At 38.9% G+C, this 22915-nt stretch overlaps 1 protein-coding gene across 4 annotated transcripts in view; it reads right to left on the minus strand.

The window, feature by feature from the left end:
* Positions 1-22915, minus strand: part of dync1i1 (dynein cytoplasmic 1 intermediate chain 1) — a 208673-nt gene that overhangs the window by 79777 nt on the left and 105981 nt on the right. For all 4 annotated transcript variants that reach the window (XM_008112554.2, XM_008112553.2, XM_003221989.3 and 1 more), the window contains one exon: positions 19955-20080. In XM_008112554.2, coding sequence (XP_008110761.1) covers positions 19955-20080 — 126 coding nt within the window. The remainder of the gene's footprint in view (positions 1-19954; positions 20081-22915) is intronic.

Raw genomic sequence — 22915 nt, forward strand, 5'->3', positions numbered from 1 at the left:
GTTACTCAGCTGAAGTTTTAAATTACTGCAATGCAAGAAATTTGGGGACTGAAGGAAAACTTTGTGCAAGGTGACAGAATTTTTATTTGAGGTGGAATAATCTCTTTTTAACCCCTTCATTCAACATCCCTGCTCACCATATAGACCCCATCTACTCCGCCATATAATGCAGATTGAAATGCGTTATAGCAGTGTAGATAGGACTGTAGAGAGTGGGGAGGAAAACCTCCACAAAGAGGATAAAATGTAGTTTGCGACAATATTTAAGTGACAGAGTGTGTGAGAGAAAACCTTTCTCATCTTTTCCTGAGGCAGAATGCATGCTCTCCTGCACAATTATGTGTACAATTAATTGTGAAAGAGCTTCTTTGAATTATGACTTAATACAGATAACTTAGCTAGTCATTGTACTTGTTTGTTAACACAAAAAGACATAAAAGAATTCAGCAACACCTTTGAGACTCAGCAGGGAAAAAAGTCCATTGTCAACAAAAAAACTTCTCAGTGCATCTAAAAGATTCCTTTACCTTCTTAAAGCTAAAATAGACCAACAACAGCGATAGTTTTGGGTGCTTATAATACAGTTCTAATTTTGCATTGTCTGAATACACCAGGCTGAGGCCAGATTGAACTCAGAACTAAAGAACACCCAAACTGTATGAAAGCAGCAACCGGGACAAAGGGTTATTATGAATTCTTTGCTTATGTCTTATTTAATTCAAATATTTTCCTTTCCAGCCATCCAGAGCCACATTTCAAACACATGAGACTAAATGTTAACCATGTTCCCCATTAAAAAAATCTTTAGCCATTTGCTATGTGTCCATGAACAATACGAAACTGCGGTGCAAAGGAGAAGACTTAACCACAAAAATACTAAACAAATTTGTTATACGAGCTGTCAAAATGAATTCAGGATGGATCTTAATCCAGACTTAACAAATATTATTTTATGGATAATGAAAATATTTTGATTGTTCCAATAAGAAGGATTTCGGGGCTTTTTCCTCTTTCAAATAAAAAGCATGCTAACTTTTCTCATGGTACATTTGTTTGCCATTTCCTCCCTACACTGTTTTGATTTTAGACCTTGCTCACACACTTTCCTCATCTAAAATCCTTTCAAATATAATTTGATGAAAAGGTAGAGCAGTTTTCAATTTTATATTCACTGCTGTTCTCCCTGTTTCCCAGCATACAAACTAGAGGGGGAAATGGAAGACAGGATGGGTAAGAAAGGTACCAGAGGAAATATGTGTGTGTGGGGCGGGGGGGGGGGGGGGGGGTTAAAAAAAGCAGCAACTAAATAACCATATGACCTGAATTTAGCTCCTCACTCTCAAATTCATCAAACTGGAAGGCAGTATGTGATACAGTTTAAAAGATCCAGGGTAAACAGGATGTATGTTTAATGCCAATGGTTTCTGCTAGCCATGGAAAAGTTTGCTCTCTCTGCTGAGTATTTTGGTGTATTTTTAAATTTCTTTTGCATTTCATTATTTTTGTACCATTTTATGCACTTACTTTGTTTTCTATAACGATCTCTTGCAGAAAAATAAGAATTTCGCAAAAAAAAAAAGAGAGAGAGAGAGAAAAGTAATAATTAGATAGAAGGATCCAAATTCTATACAGAATTGGTAACGGTGCCTGCAATTCCAGCACTAGTGTGGCAGTATATATAAAACTTGGGGAAATCCTTTTTTGGACCACAATTCCCAAGCAGCATGCTGGCTGGAGCATTCTTCCAAACTCTGCAAGTAGGATGCTTGAATAGATAGGCCTTTGTTTCATTGAACACTGCATTTCTCATGTTTTCAGCTGCAAAGGCATCTAGGTATTCAGTGACTATGGCATGCAGTCACCCCAAAGCCCCCCAAATGAACCCCTTAAAAGTAAAAAAAAAAACCTAGCCACCATTATGTTCCTCCTCGTGCTCTCCTGGCACAAGGATATGATGTGCCGGGGGGGGGGGGGAGCAGAAGGGATTTTCCTTGTGCTAGGAAAGCACGAGGAGGAACATAATGGTGGCCAAGTAAGGTTTTTTTTTTAACTTTTAAGGGGTTCTTTTGGGGGGCTTTGGGGTGACTGCATGCCATAGTCACTGAATACCTAGATGCCTTTGCAGCTGAAAACATGAGAGTGGCTGCATGTGATCCCGATAGTAATCGGGATGGCATATAGCAGGGGTCCTCAAACTAAGGCCATGGGCCGGATACAGCCCTCCAAAGTCATTTACCTGGCCCCTGTCCTAAACTTTAGGCTTAGGGTTGACCTAAGTCTGAAATGACTTGAAGGCACACAACAACAGTAATCCTAATTTTGGACTATTCATCATAGTCCAGCCTCCGAACAGTCTGAGGGACTGTGAACCAGCCCTCCATTTAAAAAGTTTGAGGACCCCTGACATATAGAGCACCCCTCTCCAGGAAAGCCCGGGTTTTGAGAGGGCAGTGGGAACTTAAACCCACTTTTAAACCCACATCGGCACAAGTTCTGGAAGCGACCTTAGAGATGACGTTCTTCAAATAGGAGCTCTAGTTGCTCATGAAGAAGCTTTCCCTTTGGCTTTGTCTCAGATTACTGTATGACGTGAATCTAATTTGCACCCTAATTTTGGTGAGGTAATTTAGCCAAAAAAGGTGAGCATTACATTGGAGTAAATAGGGTATGTTAAGGATCAGACAAAGTTGCACAAACACACACACACACATTCTAATGCAGTGCTCCTGCCCAGTGATTCCTTTCCTCTTGCCCTGAGGACTGGAGCAAAGAGACCAAACTCTAAGACCTTCAAAGCTTAATCATATGTCTGACAAATATCCAATGAAAGCAGAACATAGCATGTAGCAATGAACATTCAGGCCACTGTGTAAGCATTTCTGAATTGGGGTCATTATTTATTTTATGATGCTTCCCAAATGTACTGTAGTTGCCTCATTTAGTAGAGTTGCCAAATCTTACGACCCTCTGATTTTGACTGGTAGCTTAACAAAAATTTTAAAATTTAAATCAAATTGTTTTGAGCTTTAAAAGCCATGCTTATATTGCAAAGGACACTAAGTGATCACCTAAACTCACTGGCAGGAGCTACTCTGGGAATCAAAACGATTAATGATCATATATTCTTATTGTGATAAGTAGATTTAAGGTAAACGCCGTGTCTTTATACAGCTCTGTGCTAATTCATTCCTCTTTTCAGTTTTCATGTGGAGAATACATATGCTTCCCCCCTTTGTTAATTGCTTGAAAGGTCACTGCCCCTCTGTGAACAATCTTCCAGGGGAAATTTCAATCCCTTAGCTAGTGATTGAATGCTTTTAGCTTCACTTTACAGAATGTATGGGATATTAATCATCATTAAATTAATGTTGTTCTTATACAAAGATTCTTTTTGGGGAAGTTGCTTGCCATATATCCCACTGTGGGGTCAGTGGGTAGGAAACTGTTGATTTTAGGCACTGAATGTGGGGGCAGTTGGAGCTGGGCTTTTAGTGATGGATCCCTTGGCTTTGGGGAAAGCTGAAAGGTTTCAAAAGAGTAACTGTTCTCCGTAATATGGCCGATAACACAGTTTGATGCTATAGGGCTCATGGAGGGGTCCCACAGAGGCAACACACATAAAGCAAAAAAGAATAACTTAGAAATTAGACCAAATGTACTTTCTCTTGAAAGGGAAAGCTTAGTTGTAGAAGCTGCACAAAACGACATACCAAGAAATGTTTATCCTTTATACTATCTATCTATATATATAAAAGAGTGATGGCATCACGGCGACCCACAAAACAACAGGCCCCCCAACCTCGAAATTTGACAACAAAACCCATCATCCACGCCTCTAGGTTGATACAACAAAAAGAAAAGAAAAATAAAGTCCTAATTTGAGAGAGAGGAATAATTGCTTTTATCCAATTGCTGCCAATTAGAAGGCTAAGCTCCTCCAACTTGGTCTCCTAGCAACCCAATAAAAAATAATAAAAAACACTAAAAATTAATATAATAAAATACTATAATAACAGAAAATAACTAAAAATAATACAAGAAAATAATACAATATAATAAATAAAAATATAACTTACAATAAAATTAATTTAAAAAAATGCAAATAACGTCAAATAAAAATTACACAACAATTTTTAACCAATACCACCACCACTTTGCCACAGCAACGCGTGGCCGGGCACAGTTAGTATAACTATCAAACACTTGCATTGTATTGGGACAGGAGGGAGAGGAAGCAAAACTTCAATTGCAAGTTCCCTGTTGCATCACTGTCAGATTTCCTTATCATTGTTGGGTTTCCCCCCCTCCCCCAAAAAATTGGAAAAATATGAGGTACCTCAAAATGGCACTGGGGGTTTTATGTAGTCTGCAGGTCATATTTTCTGATGCTATATTTATTTAACAGGCATGGGGCGAAGCAGCCCCACAAAAGAACATTACCCTAGTTTTATTTTCCAGTAAAATGCATGTGACTCAAGTAGCAAATACAGTCGGCCCTTCATGGTTATGGGTTTCACTTGTGCAAATTTGATTTTTAACAGATTAGATTAAAATGTTGTCTCTATGAATCTGTACTCCATTGAGACTCTTTGGTCAACCTCCACTGGACACTGATCATAGAGTTGCACCAGAGGACGACGAGAGAGAGCCTTCTAGTAGAAACTGACCTTAGGGATGTGTTGGAGAGCCACGAGATTCCAAGAGCGAAATTTTCTAATTTTTAATTCATTTTTTTTACTTTTTTCAATTTTTTTTCAATATATCCCAAACCCCTGACAAGATGGAGGAAGGCTGACTGTCATAATACTTAGCAGGCCTGTGATCCTCATTGCCCTCTAAATGTAAATGTTTGGGAGTGAGGAGCAGGGGGGGTGTCAATTTACCCTATGAATAATATAAAATATTCTCTCTGTGTGTGTCTCTCAATCTCACAGTCACAGATATCGCTTTCTCAAGATATGGCCTTTAAATTCCAATTCATTTACCTATATAGAAACTTGGGATATATATACACTACAAAATTATAGGGGTTTGGTGGCACTTTTATTGCCATGATTACATCCAGTGGGCTCCTAGGGATTGCACTCTGGTGGCAACTTGACCCCGGTATCTCTGTCAGAGGTATAGTGCCCTACAAGACTACAATTCCCAGGATTCCATAGGAAAGAGCCATGGTAATTAAGCAGATTTAAATTGCTTATATCTATGCAGTGTGAATTGAGGCTAATCACAACATTAGTTTTCTAGTAAAATCTGCATTACCCTTTTTGATCAAAGTTATTAAAATGGCCAATGATTTATTAAGAGGTTGTGCACAAATGTGTTTGAATCAGCAACCCATAAAACATGTGTCTCACATTGTTTGACAGGGCTGAACTGTATAAGTGATATTATTGAATAAGAGGACATATTTATGCTTTCTATCAATGGAGCCTGCTTCAGATTCTTAAACCAAACAAATGCTGTCATGTGCTTTTGGGTATCCATAATGCAAGCCATGTGTGAAAGTTTGCTGGCTTTGTTTTTTTGCAAAGGCATCTTTTCCAGGACGCTCTTGATGATTTTGTCACTACTTGAGGTTTTGGCAGATCATCAACATCCCTCTAATTCCCCTTCATGAAATATAGCTTGCGAGCAGGATCCTTTTAGGGAGCAGGCGAAAGATTTGAAACCATGCCATGCCTGCTTTTGACAAATGCAAACTTTTGCCTTTCATCAAATTGTGTTTTATGGTGCTGGTTGCTTATGTTGAAAAAGGATATCCAAGAAGATATGAACAGTTTTACTAGGTCAATCCAAAAACAACCAGAGCAGTGGCCAGGCAAATGCAGGGAGTATACAGACAAGGCAAAATGTAGAAAGGCACACTCACTATTCTATATCCAGGATCAATACATATATATAGATGATCTCTGAATACTCTTTATAGTTTTCATAGCCAATAGCCATTGAGAGGACACTCTCAATTAATACTCTGCCATTCCACATTTTCAAGTGCTTTCAAATGTCTCAGTTGTTCTCTTTGCTTGCAGTTGTTTGATTTTGCTTGCAAAAGAGTTCAAAGTGCAAAAGATCCTGCCCTTCTCTGTAGACCTGAATAAAAGCAAACTGTTACAACCTTCTTGATTGCTCTTCTTCATTCATAAACCTTCGCTCTCTTGACCGCAATTCTGGTATTCCTGCGATTTCCTGCTTCTTAGCGGGGGGTTGGACTGGATGGCCCATGAGGTCTCTTCCAACTCTACTATTCTATGATTCTATGATTCCTTAGTCACAGGTCCTGGTTTTCATCTGTGAAATATTGGATGTTACTTAAATCCCCTGTATATACTTCAGACTGATAAACCAATACTTATGTAAATCCTGTTAATTGAGAGTGTCTACTCTAGTTGAGACCACTAGTTGGATTTAGGTCTAGATGTTTCAAAATATGTGGGAGTTTAGTACATTATTTGTGTAATATGCAAAGAGAGCTGTCATGGTGTCGTGGTTTGAGCACTAGATTAAGACACTGGAGATCAGTGTTTGAATCTGTGCTCTGTCAAGAAAACCCCATAGTGACCTTGGACAAGTTGTGCTTTCTCCGTTCCAGAGGAAGGTGAAAGCAAACTACCTCTGAACAAATCTTTTAAAGAAACTCTGTGGTAGGGTCACCTTAGGGTTGTCTAACTTCTGAAATTACATGAAGGAACACAACAGTAACAATGCAATGAAATCTTTTAAAGCCAAGGGCAAGCAGAAGTGCACAGCATTCTAATTTATATGATTGAATAAAATATTTTATAATATAGCTATATGCATTTTAAACCTAACCATGCCATAATACTGTAATTGTTAACAGACTATATGTGCATATGATAAGTAAACATGATATGCTGTGTTGAAAACTTGCCTGTTGTTCTATGTGAACTCAATTTGGCTTATAGGCCATGTTCTTCACTCCTATGCTACTTGATGTTTTAACATCAGGACAAAGTCCTTCCAAAGTCCTTTTTATATTGCTTCCAGCAAATCCTTTCATTTTTTTTGAAATGATATTGTATTTTCCTGATGAAATTCAGGACAAAATCAATAAATCGGTGGTTCTCAACCTGTGGGTCCCCAGGTCCCCAGGTGTTTTGGCCTACAACTACCCGAAATCCCAGTCAGTTTACCAGCTGTTAGGAATTCTTGGGACTTTAAAACCAGAACATTTGGGGACCCACAGGTTAAATGAACTACAGTCAAATGAGGACACAACCAAAACTAAGTCCACAGAGAAGTCAAAACCATGGTAAACTAAAAGTCAATTTAAGGGCATTCCAGATAATTTTTGTGTGATGTAAACCATATATCTTTTTTCTGAAAAGAATGAATAATTTAAAAGGTTTTTTTCAATGCTATCTGAGACAACAAGAGAGTTTGCATGGGATTTATTTTTGTGTTTCTCCTCCAAAAATTGTCCAAAAAATTGTAATTTCAGGTTGTTGGGTTTGTTTTGTTGAGTTTTTTTTTTTTTTGCAAAATCTTGTATTTTGTGCATAAAGCAACATTTTGGTTAAAATGCACTATATTTTGCATGCAGATATATTTCTGAATAAGAATTTTGTTTGTCAAAAATTCCCCAAACACAGAAAATCTCGTGTTTTGATTGTTTTCTCAATATGTCAAGACATCCTTACTTGCCGGGAGCAGACAAAGTGGTCAGTTTACTTTATATTATCACGTTTAACTCAGGATTAATTGAGAGATTCACACCTTTACAAGTTTATTGTTTCTTTTGTTGCCCACTTGGAACAGACCTCTCCCCAAATTATTATGCAATGAAGAATTAAGAATATTTTTTTCTCAGTTCATAGTTCAAACTAAACCGGAAAAGTGAAAGAATGATTTAAACCAGATTGGTTATAAAAATTTGTTTTCTAAATCCTTCAAATGCTATAAGGGAAGATATATTACAACTCACGATTTTATAACACATAAAATAATACTGCTGAATTTCCACTTCCCTGATCCCATAGTTTAAAGAAACAAGTGCCTAAACTTTTCCAGCCAAGGAAAGCATTTTCTTAATGCTTCAGCTAATAGGTGAATATGAAGTTTCATTCTCAAAGGAACCAGGAGACGTGTGCCAAGAACGGTAAAAATGCAAAGGAGCATTGCGGGCATTCATTTCTTGGTGGACAGAACCCCTGTGTGTTGGGTTGTTTAAGGATCATTCAGCAGAGTTTCCACACTCCACAAAGTCCATGCCCACTTTTTAACATGTAGTTGTTTTTGTTATTAGTCATCATTTGATGTATTAGGTGGAGAGGATGATATAGTTCTAGATATATGCAATGGTTTGCTAGAAAACGGAAAGACAAGACTGACTGGCTTGCTAAGGATAGTTTGAAGGTCTTGTGGAAAAACATACAGTCAGTCCCCAAGTTACAAACATAAGGCTTACAAATGTATTTATTTTATTTATTGTGTCAGAAGCGAACCAAGGATACAGTTGTAATGTATTTAAAACACAAACAAAGTTAAAAACTTGGCATTGTACCAAATGTCCTTTGATCAGTAGCCGTCCACTTGGAATACCTCTGATGCTGCTATAAGAAGGTCCTCCATTGTTCATGTGGCAGGGTTCACAAATGTGGCAGGGCTTACAAATGACTCATAGTTAAAAGCAGGGGTGACACAATGGGAAGTAAAAAAAATCTATCCCTAGAAAGGGTAATTCACTCCTGAAAGAGTTATCATGGGGAAAAGGGACTGCCTGTACTCAGAAATAAGAGGCTCTAAGCTGCCCTTTGGGATATGGGTAATTTTGAAAAAGAGAACTTCAGGAAAGAGACACTGTTTTCACATCCTTTCTAAGTCTCTTCCCTAGCCCCATCTAACAGAAATAAAATATTATGACACTATGAATTATTTGTTTGAAATAAAGGAAGAAACAATTGTGTCCATCATTTACATAGAACAAAGAGGATACTCATCACTTAGTGGCATTCCATCAATATCAGCAACAAAAGAAGAAACTATGCAACTTTGCCATTTTTACATCTAGAAAACAGAGTCCAAGGTGCTTTGTCCAGAAAACATCAACTGAACAACCATATACTGATCTTATGTGGCCTTCTAGAACAGAAGTGGGACTGTATAAACTTCAAAGTATGAGCATAAGAGAATTAGGTGTTGAGGAGAGCCCAATTTGTGGTACTCAACTCAGGCAGGGGGAAATCCTTTTTGAAAATCCCACCGCTGCCTCCAATTGAGGAGATGAGCGCGCGTGTGAGAGGGAGGAATGGAGGATGTGTGAATGTATGACAGGGAGGATTTAGGGATAAGGAAGGATAACAGGACTGATGGGTTTAAATGAGTAGAGATGGTAACTTATATAGGAAAGTACGGTAACTTATATAGATAGGTACGGTAACTGCCACCAACGTGAGGTAACAGGCTTACAGAGAGGCAAGGAGATTGATCTTTGTGAACAATAACAAAATTCAATCTTTATTTGTACATAAGCGTATGGTTCCAATACATAAACGTTCCGGATCTTAAGTTACAATGTAGTCTTTCTTGAATGGATATATCTTAAATAACTTCTCTTCGAACAGTAAATAAAACACCCGGTCAACTTATATTCCCAGCCTTTCCCCTGCGTGAACAATAAGCTGCCGTCCTTAGCTGATTTCCACAGCTCCTAATCTTTCCAAAACCTAACAGCCACTGTCCTTTTTTTAAACCCTCACAGCAACTTCTTTTTAAAAAGGAGGGAATATACTCTAACTGTCAACTTAGCCACGCCCCCTTTTTCTCCCAAGGGAAGCTGTGTTACCATGGCAACCTACCAAATGCTGCTTCCAGCTAGTTTCCATGTTAGGCTTTTCCTTGCTAATATATAACTCCCTTTTCCCTTAACAAACAAATAAATAAAATCATATCAATAATCTCTGTTTAACACAAAACTTCTCTACAGGTGTGTTTATTGGTTTTATTCTGTGTGAGGGTAGGGCATTATGGTTCTCCAAATATAACAACAACAACAACAACAACAACAACAACAAAAACCTCATTTCTATGCTGCCCTATCTCTCCAATGGGGGTTCAGGGCGGTTCACAACATACAATAGCAAACATTGAATGCCGTAAAGTGCGACCAAAAAAGCAAATAAATACATTATAAATCAAATAATAGCATATTAGACATCAACATCAGACAATGGTGAAATATTATAGCAAATTAGGCATCTCACAATTAAGAATTCACGTTTGACGAATAAACATTTAAAAACAAAACTTTAAAATTGAAACTAATCAAAATTAAACATTAACATTTAAAAGCCAGAGTAACAAGCCATTTCCATATTCCATTCCATTTTGTTTGTGCCAGATGTTTTATGTTCTTCTCTCTGTATGCTTGTGAGCATAAAAAAGTTCTTTAATTGTTTTTTGAAAGAGAGCAAGGAAGGAGCCATTTTGATCTCCTTAGCAAAAGAGTTCCAAAGGCGGGGGGTGATCAAGGAGAAGGCCCCTTTTCTCGTTCCCACCAGCCGTGCTTGGAATGGAGGTGGGTCCTAGAGGAGGGCCTCATCTGTCGATTGCAGCATCCGGGCAGGCTCGTATGCAGAGATGTGGTCAGCAAAATAGTCTGGGCCCAAACCATTTAGGACTTTAAAGGTTATTTATTTATTTTGTATCAAAAGCATTGCATAAATTAGCATAAAACCGATAAAAAAATAGAAGGAGCACAAGCGGCTAAGTATCTCTTGACCAAAAATGAGCAACAGTGACCACAATGTCCGTAGCCTCAAATAATTCCTCCTCTGTACATGAGGCAGGACATTATGGACAAGCATACAGATGCGGAGTTGTCTGTCCTGCTCCACAGTCGCACAAGGTGAAGGATTCTTTTAGGTAGTGCCATTTTGCCAAGTTGTCTTTTGATCTGTCCACTCCACTTCTGAGTCTATTCAGGGACCTCCAAGTTGCCCATTGTTGGTTTGACCCTGGCAGACCCTTGTAGGGGGCCATACAATTGGTATTTCTGGGTTTAGCTGCCCAGAGAGATATTCTTACTGTTGATGGAGAAACATTAAAAGGAGTGGTGGTTCTCATGAAGCTTTTCTTTGATTTGAGTCTACTGGGAGGAGGCTGATAGCCATGCTGTGGATGGCTTTCACAGTGTTCAACCTTATTTCTCTCACAGTTAGCAGCAATGTGTTGTCGGAGGCTTTCATGGCCGGGATCACAGGGTTGTTGTATGTTTTCCGGGCTGTATGGCCATGTTCTAGAAGTAATCTCTCCTGACGTTTCGCCCACATCTATGGTAGGCATCCTCACAACCTCTGGGGATGCTTGCCATAGATGTGGGAGAAACGTCAGGAGAGAATACTTCTAGAACACGGCCATACAACCCGGAAAACATACAACAACCCAGTTAGCAGAAACTTCCCGTCACACATCAGGAGGGCAATATCAGCAGCGTGAGAGTTTATCAAAAGGTGTAGGCTTTAAAGGTAATGACCAGCACTTTGAATTTCACCCGTAAACAGACTGGTAGCCAGTGGAGCCGCCGTAACATGGGAGTGATTCTCCCCCTGTACAGAGCCTCAGTTAATAGTCTGGTTGCTGATCTCGGGACCAGCTGAAGCTTCCAAACGGTCTTCAAAGGCAGCTCCACGTAGAGTGTGTTATAGTAATCCCGTCAAGATGTAATGAAGGCATGGACTACCATGGCCAGATTTGGCGTTTCAAGGTATGAGCGTAGCTGACGCACCAGTTTTAATTGTGCAAAGGTAATCCTGGTCACTGTCGATACCTGGGCCTCCAGGGTCAGTGATGAATCCAGAAGAACCCCCAAGCTGCATATCTGTGTCTTCAGGGGGAAAGTTAACCCATCCAGCACAGGTTGAGTTCCTATACCCTAATTGGTCTTGTGACTGACCAGGAGCACCTCAGTCTTGTCAGGATTTAGTTTCAATTTATTAGCCTTCATCCGGTCCATTACTGATCACAGGCACCGGGTCAAGATCAGGACAGCATCTTTGGCCTTGTTATTAGACTGAAACTCCCCAAATTCCTCACCATTGGCTCTGTAGGCTGGTTCTGCTGGGAGATGCAATCCAACAACACCTATAAATGTTGCTGTTGCTGTCACTATTCTAATGGCAAAGGAGAGCTACACTTACATTAATACTATCTGACAACATTTTAATTCTCATGGCTCAATGCTATGAAATCATGGGAGATGTAGTTTTGCAAAGTCTTTAGTTTTTTCTGCCAAAAGTGCTGGTGCACCACCAAACTAGGAATACCAGGATTCCACTGAATTAAGCAATAGCAGTTGAAGTGGTGTCAAACTGCATTAGCTGTACAGAATAGATGTACCCCGAGTGGAGGAATATGATAGTAAGACTAAATGACAAAAGAACTAAAATGACAGCCCAAAAGAAATCACTTCTTTCTCCACACACACACACTTAGGAATTTTTGGTAAAATATCATCACATTGCCAATGTAATTATACAATTGAAGCACTCCCCCATGACAACCTCCTAAAACCAGGCTACTAGAGCATTGTATTTATATCAACAGGAACATTTTTTAACCAAGGAAGAGAGAAGACTTCTGAAAAAGAAATGAAAATCAAGGGCAGGCAAATGGGTACAAACAAACTCCAGCCAAAGCCAGCCACTAAATACAGATTTTCAGTTAACTTCAATATGTTTAATTCTAAGATAGGCATTTCTGATTCCATCCACCCAGTTGAAAAAGGAAAGACCACACCAGAATAAGCAACGAGGGGTGGCCAGATACATAATTTAATGACAGTGTATGGAAGCCACTACAGAAAACTTGGGGGGAGGCATAAGGGAGAAAAACATTAAATAGTGTGGTTGGAGTGGTGGATTTCTAGAACTGGCCCACAATATTTTCCAAGCCTGGGCAGCTTTTATTTGAAATTAAAATAGAAAACCGACAGCCATATCCCACATAGAAATTGACAGTTTAGCCATCATATGGAGCCTCCCGAGTAAGGATGATGGCAATGCTTTAAGGAGAAAGGACAGAAATAGCTGCAACTCTCCTCCCACAACATTGTGCTGACAGGGGAGGGGGGGCAATCTACCAAGCATGTCTCTGAGGCTGTAGCTCATGGCTGCAGAAGAAATATTTCCAAATTCAGGCCCAAATCTCCCGGTGAAGTGAAACGAAACTATTTGCAAGAGGAGTCGGTTGCAAGAGGTACGTTTTTCTGTTTACACGAGGAAGACTACTCATAATAATAATAATAATAACAATAATAATAATAATAATAATAATACTTTATTTATACCCCGCCACCATCTCCCCAACGGGGACTCGGGGCGGCTTACATGGGGCCATGCACCTAGTTTAGCTCTAGCGTTGCATTTCTTTCACACAAAGGGTGTTTGAGACTTCAACTCCCAGAAGGCCTAGGTGGCTTGTCCAGTGGTCAGGAATTATGGGAGCCAACCTTTGGTTGGACACCACTGTATTCGCTGAATTTTGGAAGCAAGAGTTATTGCTATAAGGACGGTTCAGAAATGGTGCCTGAAACAAATTGGAATGGCCACATATTTAAATGATGTGCATCACATAAATCGTCTCATACTACTACACTAGTTGCCACTTGATTCAAGGCTCCATTTTTGATCTTTAAAGCCCTATGCAGGAAGTAGAAATACAGATTTACAGGGGACTATTAAGAAAGCAAAACTTTTTTTTTACCACAGATTACTTACATAACATGAAACTAGATGATAAAGACATCGACATAGTTGAAGACTATAGGGATTGTAATCAAGAAACAAGAAGATTAGAACTCGTAAAAGCAATAAGAAATAACTAGATTAGAGCCTCATGATTAAAGATACATTATTGAATATCAAAATCAGTAATGTCCATAACATAGATTTCCTTGGTCTATATTATAGTTGTGAAGAAAGTTGACAAGAAGAGAATCAACTCGTTTGAAATGTAGTGCTGGAAGAGAGTTCTATGGGTGCAGTGGACCAACAAAAAGACAAATAATTGGGTCAGAGAAGAAATCAAGTCCGAACTATCCCTAGGAATCAAACTTACTAAACTGACACTATTGTATATTGGGTATACAGAAGAAGATTTACAAGCCACTCTAAACACCTTTGCATAATAATAATAATAATAATAATAATAATAATAATAATAATAATAATAATAACAACAACAAATTTATTATTGTATTCTGCCCCATCTCCCCGAAGAGACTCGGGGAGGCTCACATGGGAACCAAGCCCAAAATACATCACAAAATACCACAACAAGGTACCTTTGAAGCATATGAGAAGCTCGGCCTCTCATTGAACATTGAGAAAACCAAAATGCTCTTCCAGCAGTCACCATTCAATCCCTCTGCAATACCAGAAATACAACGTAACAGCTTAATGTTAGAAAATGTTGACCATTTCCACTACCTTGGCAGCCACTTCTCCACAAAAGCCAATATTGACACGGCAATACAACACCGCCTGAGCTCTGCGAGTGCAGCATTTTCCCAAATGAAGGAGAGCGTGTTTGAAGATTGGGACATTCATAGGGATACCAAGGTGCTTGTTTATAAAGCTATTGTCCTTCCAACTCTGTTATACGCCTGTGAAACATGAACTGTCTACAGACATCACACTCAACTCCTATAACAATTCCATCAGCACTGCTTTCAAAGAATCCTGAAAATCAGATGGGTGATTCCATTCAGGAAGATCTGATTTTGCAGGATCTGAGCAAAGCCGTTGGTGACAGGATATCTTGGAGGTCCCACATTCATAGCCAGCACAAACTGGAGCCTACCTAACAGAATGACAACAGCAACAACAGTTTGCATCATCAAACCAAAAGAGCTATCTTATTGTAGTCTTTTAGAGATGGCTCATTCAGTACAGATCTCCTTGCCTCCATTTATCTGCATATGACATATTAATACAAGGAAATTATGAATACCCTTGTCCAAGTGAATGTCTTTTTCCTGATGTAATGGCCAGAATTGACCAAGAAACCACTCTTTCCTCTTTCTTCCAAGCCTGACCATGACTTATGTGCTTATAATTAGAAACAGATACTTTAAAAATAGTAACAGAAATATAGTATTCAGACCATTTCATAGACAAGGAGTACCGTTTAATATCGGTTGGGAATACTTTATCACTTTTAAGATGCAACCCTAGACATGCTTATTAGGGAGTAAGACCCACTGAAGTCATCAGTGCTTTCTTTTCAGTTAACACTTATAAAGTTCAAACATACATTGATCTATTTTTGAAATAAATAGGTAATATGGAAGCATTGTTTCACTGAAAGGATAGATCCATTTACCAGTATAGCCAATCCTAGACTGGGATTATCTAGCCACGGTATCCATGTTCTGATCATTTCAACTAGACAACTGCAATGCACTCCACATGGGTCACTGCTTAATGATGGCCTAAAGCAGCAGTTCCCAAACTGTGTTCCATGGAACCCTAGGATTCCATAAAAAAAATCATAGGGGTTCTATGAAAAATCTTAACAATCAAATTTAAAACAGATTTTAAAATAAAGTCAATGTTAGTTTGATTTACAGCCTCCGTAATAGCTATTTTGTACTACAACTATGGTTATCAGAAATGTAGTTACTGTCTTTGCATTTCAACATTTTATTTGCCATTTGAACAAGAGTGAGTCACATGTAGTTAATTTTTCACACTGATTCCACATTTCTTTTTTTTCCTGTACCATTAGACATTAGGGATATTGAAAGATATTTGGGATAATTATAAAATATCAAGAGTAAGTTACTTCAAAACTAGATGTTGTATAGGAAATTGGGAAACATATTTGAATTAGCATAAAATGATGCAGAATATATACTGTGATTAAACAAATCAGGGATAGAGTCAGGGCTCCATGAAAAAAAAATGTCTTCTGAGGGTCCCATGACTGAAAAAGTTTGGAAACTGCTGACCTAGAGTCTTCTACTAATAGTGAAGGTTTCTGCTTAGATGGCAAGAGAGCAACAAAGTACATGTATTATACACATTCTGAAATCTCTGGATTGCTAACCAGTGAATCATCTGGCTCAACACAAGGTGAAACTATTTACCTATAAATCCATATGCAGCTGAGCAACTGAGTACAAGGATTAGGAGACAAGGGGGGGTGAAGGATGAAGAACTGTAATGTTTACATTTATGACTCAATGCAACTTAACAAGAAAAAGAATAATCAAAATGATTGCAACAAGTTTGGGAGGAGTGGCATGATACAGGACGGGCAGCATGATATTGGGTAGACACTAGCATAATACATGGTAGATAGTCTGGGATTCAACAGCTCTATAAATGGTTAAGCACTATACAGTATCTCCCTTTTTCTGACTAAAGAAAAATCCTATAGAAATACACCCTGCACTGTTAACATTTTGTAATGTTTTCCAAAATCAGAAGTTGATCTCCATTGATTTGGCTCACTTTATTTTTACAATCTACACAACCACCAGGAAGCCTTAAGGGTAGAAAACTGGCTTCTGGACCCATTAGTCTTATTCATCTGAAATTAGCCAGGAAAGCTTTATTCATGGGGCCTCAAAGTAATGTTTCACCATGATACCATACATAGAAGGACACTTTCTTGGTGGTCACACCCCATTTGTGGAATCCTCTTCTGTCAGAATGTCAGTTGAATTCCGTAGTTGAATCTTTTGGGTAACAGAAAAAAATACTTGCAAAAAGGGCCCTGCACATTTGAACAACCATGATTTTTTTTTAAAAAAAATCACCTGAAAGAACACCTTTCTAGGTCTTCCATTGCAACTTTATGGTAGAGATTCATTAATCAAATCCATTAATAATAAAACCGGCAATAGTTAAAGCTGCAAATGTGGTGGGCTGACTGTATTCGTACAAACTTTGAAGGAATAAGCCAATGATGGATATGTGTGTTACTACTGCTTAAATGTATAACTTTTATTGTCTTTGAATTTGTGCTTTTAGTTACTTGTAATCTGTCCTCACAACTGTGTTTGCATGTAAATTGTTAGCTGTCCTGATTTCTTATGAGGGAAAGCATAAATTGTCTAACAACAACCCATACCCTCCTTTGTGTTAGTTCGAATTTGAGGTCATGAAAATCTCTGCATTTGTCCAGTCTTAGGGAATGAGTTGATAAAGAACATGGTGAACACTAGAACTGGAGGATACAAGTTAAGGAATATTTCCTTTGCACATTTTCCAGATACATTTAAAATGAGACTAAATAATAGCATATTTGCTTTCCACCGAGTAACCAAAGAATGACATCATGATAATCTTGTGCATTGCCTGCTTGCTTTCCAGGCTCTGAGGTAACATGAAATGTTTGAATGTGTTGAGATATATATATATATATATATATATATATATATATATATATATATTCCAGCTGAATCAGTGAACTCAGCCTTTTTTTCAAAGACCATAAGAAGGTATTCTAGCCAAGTGTCATCAGCTCTTTTGATCACATGAGCTATAATTAACCAATGAGGAAGAAGAAAATCCATGTGGCACCTAGCCACCAACCTTGGTCTTTCCCCATCAGCTTTTTCAGGACGGTAGATCCAATATGGCTCTAGCTAGAAATGCACTAGGGACCAGCAGTTAAAATAACTGTGGGGATTTTTTTAAAGTGGCAAAGCATCAGCAATCATAAGTCCTTAGCTCATTCTTAAATCCAGCTCATTCTCCACTTTTGGTTATTTGCGGTCTGAAAGACTATACAATTTTTAGTGCATTTCTATCATAAGCACTGGCGAATCCTGGCTGTTATGGGAGAAGTCATCAAAATGCTTCTGACATCCATAGAATCCTTCCCTACTGTGCTTGAACAAAGAAATAAACACTATCAAAAACACCTTATTTTTTGTATAACTGATTAATACTGCCTCATGAGCAAAAGGAAATGCTTGGATTACTGTACACACAAATGACAAATCAAAATGTCATCCCGATTAAAACAGGGTCTCACGATTTAAAAGTTGCAAGCACTGGGGAATGGGCAGTGGCATCATCTGTATAATGTCCACACAGGCTCTTACCTAAGAAATGGGGATGGGTGATATGGAGACACAAAACTCTCCTGTCCAACATTTCAACATTAGGCAGAGAACATTCAGTGCTCTCTGTTCAGGAAAGAGGCAGCTAGCTCTGCACAGAACATAATTATAATTAATCTCAATAGCTCGTGCTACTGTTAAGACATTTGACCTTATATCAGCTTTTGTTTTATTGCCATTTGTCTCTGGTCCGCATATGGCCAAAAAGGGAAGTGGTCTCTGCCAGCACTGAGATCCCTTCAAACCATCTTAACTGACAACAGAAGAAATATCTGTGATGAAATGTAGGCATATGATTCTAACAATTTCATCCCCTCCCCTACTCCTGTATGCTTCTTAATGCCCTGCCAAGGTGGAGAATTCAATAACCTGGGTGCCATAACAGAGAAGACTCACTCTGCCACTTTGCCTAATGTGCTTGAATGTTGGCTCCACTGACAATTTGAGTAAATTGGCATGTATCACAGGACCACAGCATCATAGAGTTGGAAGAAGCCCAAAGGACCATTCAATCCAACCCCCTGCCATGCAGAAACACAGAATCAAAGCACTCCTGACAGATAGACATCCAGCCTCTGCTTAAAACCTTCCAGAGGAAACTCCACCACACTCCAGGGCATCATATCCCACTGTCAAACAGCTCTTACCATCAGGAAGTTTTTCCTAATGTTTAGATGGAACCTCTTTGTCTGTAATTTGAATCCATTGCTCCATGTCCTAGTTTCTAGAATACCAGAATACAATCCTGCCCTACCCCTAAATATGACATCTTTTCAAATGTTTAAACATGGCTATCACATCTCCTCTGGGCCTTTTTTTCCAAGCTAAACATAACTAGCTCCCTAAGTTGCTCCTCATAGGGAGGTGCTTCCAGACTTTTGATCATTTTGGTCACCCTTCACTGGACACATTCCAGCTTGTCAATATCCCTCTTCAATTGTGAAGCCCTGAACTGGACAGAATATTCCAGGTGAGATCTGACTGAAGGAGAATAGATTGGGATCATTACTTCCCTCAACATTATACTCCTGTTGATGCAACCTAGAATCTCATTGGCTTTTAAGTTGCCGCAACTCACTGTTGATTCATGTTCAGTTTGTAGCCTACTAAGACTCCTAGACCCCTTTCACATGTACTATTTTCAATCCTATATTAAAAGGACAAAAAACATGTCCTTTATTTCATTTGTCAACCCTAGTGTAGACTGTATCACCTGTTCTCCTCAAGACAAAGAGAACTGGTGGTGGTGGTGGGGGGGAATTGTCAAAGCAGACACACCCCTCATTTTGCAGACTTTCATTCTTTATTTCTTGCCTCTGTGGGTAACATGGAGCAATGATTGACAGTGATGAAACATCTGTGCTAGAACTGCTTGTCAAACAGCAATTGATGAGAACTGTACCAATGATCGCAATTCTCCTGCGCTATCAGCAAAGCTGGTATTCACTAATGCTTTCTGCACAGATGCCCTGAAATGCTGCAATATCCGTTCAAACAATATTAAACAGCACGCAGGCTGCTTTGGAATAGAGGGCAGAAGAAAATTTATGTGGGTGGGAAAGCATATGCTGCCAGCTGAAGGAGGAAGTGGTACACCACACTTACTTCATAAGTGTGAGGTTTTTATAAACGAACTCCCTTGAGGATTGTTTAAAATAGACAGAAAATGACACACAGTCTCCAACTGGGCTATGTTGTTGTTTTAGAAGATTGTATTCAGTCTAAAAACATTCACATGCTTCCTAGCACTCCTTCCAAAAAGGATCTATTTTTAACCCCAACCTCTTCCGAATGGTAGGCAGATGACATTAAAGTCTTCAAGCACATCTTGTAAGAGACACGTCATTGACATTATCTTACCTGGCAGTGAAAAACATATTCAGGTGTTGTTTTCTTAAATTTCATGTTCCAAACCAATGCCACTCCATCAGGTTCGTGTGGGGCATCTTCATTGTTGTTATATGAAGCAACCATCAGCTCAGGGTACTGTAAAGAAAACAATATGCTGTTACTATTATTTGGATTTATATCCCACGTTTCTCTCAATATGGGACCCAATGTGGCCTACAGTACAAATGACAACAAATGAGCAGAAACGATATGTGGTAGAAAGGTTTTGAAAGCATTAAACAATTCAGTCCAGCTGAATTTGAACTTGCTGATGAAGATCAGTGTTGAAAAAAATTATATAAGTGCATAAGTTCAAATGAAAATAATTAATAGCAAAAAAGTACGAGATACCAGTAGGTGTCCAAAAGTTATTTATATATTTAGCTTCTTAGAAATACATTTTCCAAATGTCTTCTTAGAACAGTGGTTCTCAACCTGGCGTCTCCAGATGTTTTTGGTCTACAACTCCCAGAAATCCCAGTCAGTTTACTAGCTGTTAGGATTCTGGGAGTTTAAGGCCAAAAACATCTGGGGGGCCCAGGTTGAGAACCACTGTCTTAAGAGGAGGTTGTCTTTGGGTCAGAAAGGCTAGCCCTTCTTAATGAAATTACCATCTAATCCTGTGCATGTGTAATCCTTATGAATTATTGACTTGTCTCAGTAGGTAGGAAAACCTTAGTTGAGTTCAGAAAAAGAGGGAGGAATACAAAAGGCCTGCCACTGTTACCTTGAATAAGGTAGTGGAATTTTTAGTTGTGTGCTTAAAAGGGAACAAAAGGGTAAATTCTTTGTAGAGGAACACCCACACTGTATTTGCATCTATTTTCTATTTCTTTATTTACAGCTTTGAGATTATTATTATTATATTACTGAACATCACAGGCTCTTGCAATCAGGTTCTGCAGTGGCACCTCATGGATACAGGGATTTTTTTGGACAGTGCATAGGTGTCCAATTTTAATAAACAATTTGTTGTATTGTTGAGATACCCATGATCTTACTTACCTGCATCTGAAAAATAAATCCTCTCCGGGAATTTTCCAGGTCTTACAGGATTTGATACTATGCTTCCATGAGAAGTCACCACAGGGTCACACTGGAGGATCTAGCAAATTATGCAAGAGGATACCTCTAGGATTTTTCTAGGTCCTCCAAAATGACTCTATGTAACATCTGGCAGGAATCATTTATTTCAATAAGAGTTACTCTTATACCTATTTCCTGTGTTCATGGTAAATCTGGAACATACATAAAGTATGGTTGTTGTTGCAACCTTCAAGTACATTTGGCCCCAAAGGATCAAAAAGAGGTATACATGGTTTATTTGGAACTATGCCCCTTTGTTTTCAAAAGATTGTTACCCTTGCTGTACAGATAGTTCATGGTGTTTAGGGGATTTTGAAGGTTGTGGTCCTAAAACCCGCATCACCCATGCTTAGAATAATTGCACATGCTTAAAATAGTTGTATTCTGAGACATCACTGCTAAAGCCTATTTCATCATAAACATATCTATATATATAAAAGAGTGATGGCATCACGGCAGCGGACAAAACAACAAAAGTAAACACCCCACAACCTCGAGAATTGACAGCACAACCCCTCATCCATGCCTCTAGATTGATACAATAAAAAGAAAAGAAAAATAAAGTCCTAATTAGAGGGAGAGGAATAATTGTTTTTATCCAATTGCTGCCAGTTAGAAGGCTAAGCTCTGTTCACTTGGTCCCCTAGCAACCCACTCAGCCCAGGGGACCCTTTACCTTAACTACCACCAATTCCTCAATACTTTATTTCCCATACCACCAGACTTCGCCACAGCAACGCGTGGCCGGGCACAGCTAGTACCGTATAAAGAAGGAATGGGAAAACTTCAGCTCTCCAGGTGTTTTGGACTCCAACACCCACAATTTCTAACAGCCTACTGGCTGTTAGGAATTGTGGGAGATGAAGTCCAAAACACCTGGAGGGCCAAAGTTTGCCCATGCCAGGTATAAAGGAATCCTGCAACACCTTGGAAACTGAATGCCCTTCCACACAGCCATACAACCTAGAATATCAAGGCAGATAATCCACAATCTGTGCTTTGAACTGGGTTGTCTGAGTCCAGACTGCCATATAATCCAGTTCAATGTCGATTTTATACAGCTTTGTGGAAGGAGCCTCAGAACAGATTTCTATCACGGGTTTTCCTAGATTCCAATCCACTTTGTCAGATGTGTTTTAATTGGTTTGCGAACAAATTATCCAGCCTGTAAACATGAAAGCATCTTGGGGTACCTCACACAGTGAAAAATACAAACAAGTAAATCTTCCCCAATATAACATGCTATCTGAATTATGAATTAATTATTCTTTAATTATTTATACCAAATTACCTCAGCCTTCTGATTAGAACCCTTAAAGCTGCTAGCCTACCAAAAATGTACCCACCTGCTACTATCCAGTCATAACAAGCACCTGTTTTACTACTTTAAAGAAGTAGGCTAACAAAATATTTTTCAAACTAGCAGCTCAGATTCTTTTTTCACCCTGTGTCCTCTTTCAACACAACACTCCATTTGGTTTCATTCTTGGCTTTTCCCACAGAAGAAGTGAACAGGCAGGACATCAGCTGGCAAAGGAGGGTCAAAGCACTCTGCTTCAGAAGGACCTCAATTCCTCCATAATAAGAAAGGCAGACAAGGGACTTGACGCCCTTCTACACTGCCATATAAAATCCTGATTATCTGCTTTGAACTGGATTCTATGGCAGTGTAGACTCCTATAATCCAGTTCTAAGCAGATAATGTGGATTATCGGTTTTGATAATCTGGTTTATATGGCAGTGTAGAAGGAGCCTACGTAGAAGAGCACCAGTTCTTCCTGATTTGTTCTTCAACAGCAGCCCACTCAAGAGTTTTAATACCTTGGCTACCCTGTAATTCTTGGT

This window comes from Anolis carolinensis, chromosome 6 (assembly GCF_035594765.1).
Source record: "Anolis carolinensis isolate JA03-04 chromosome 6, rAnoCar3.1.pri, whole genome shotgun sequence".
NCBI lineage: Eukaryota > Metazoa > Chordata > Lepidosauria > Squamata > Dactyloidae > Anolis > Anolis carolinensis.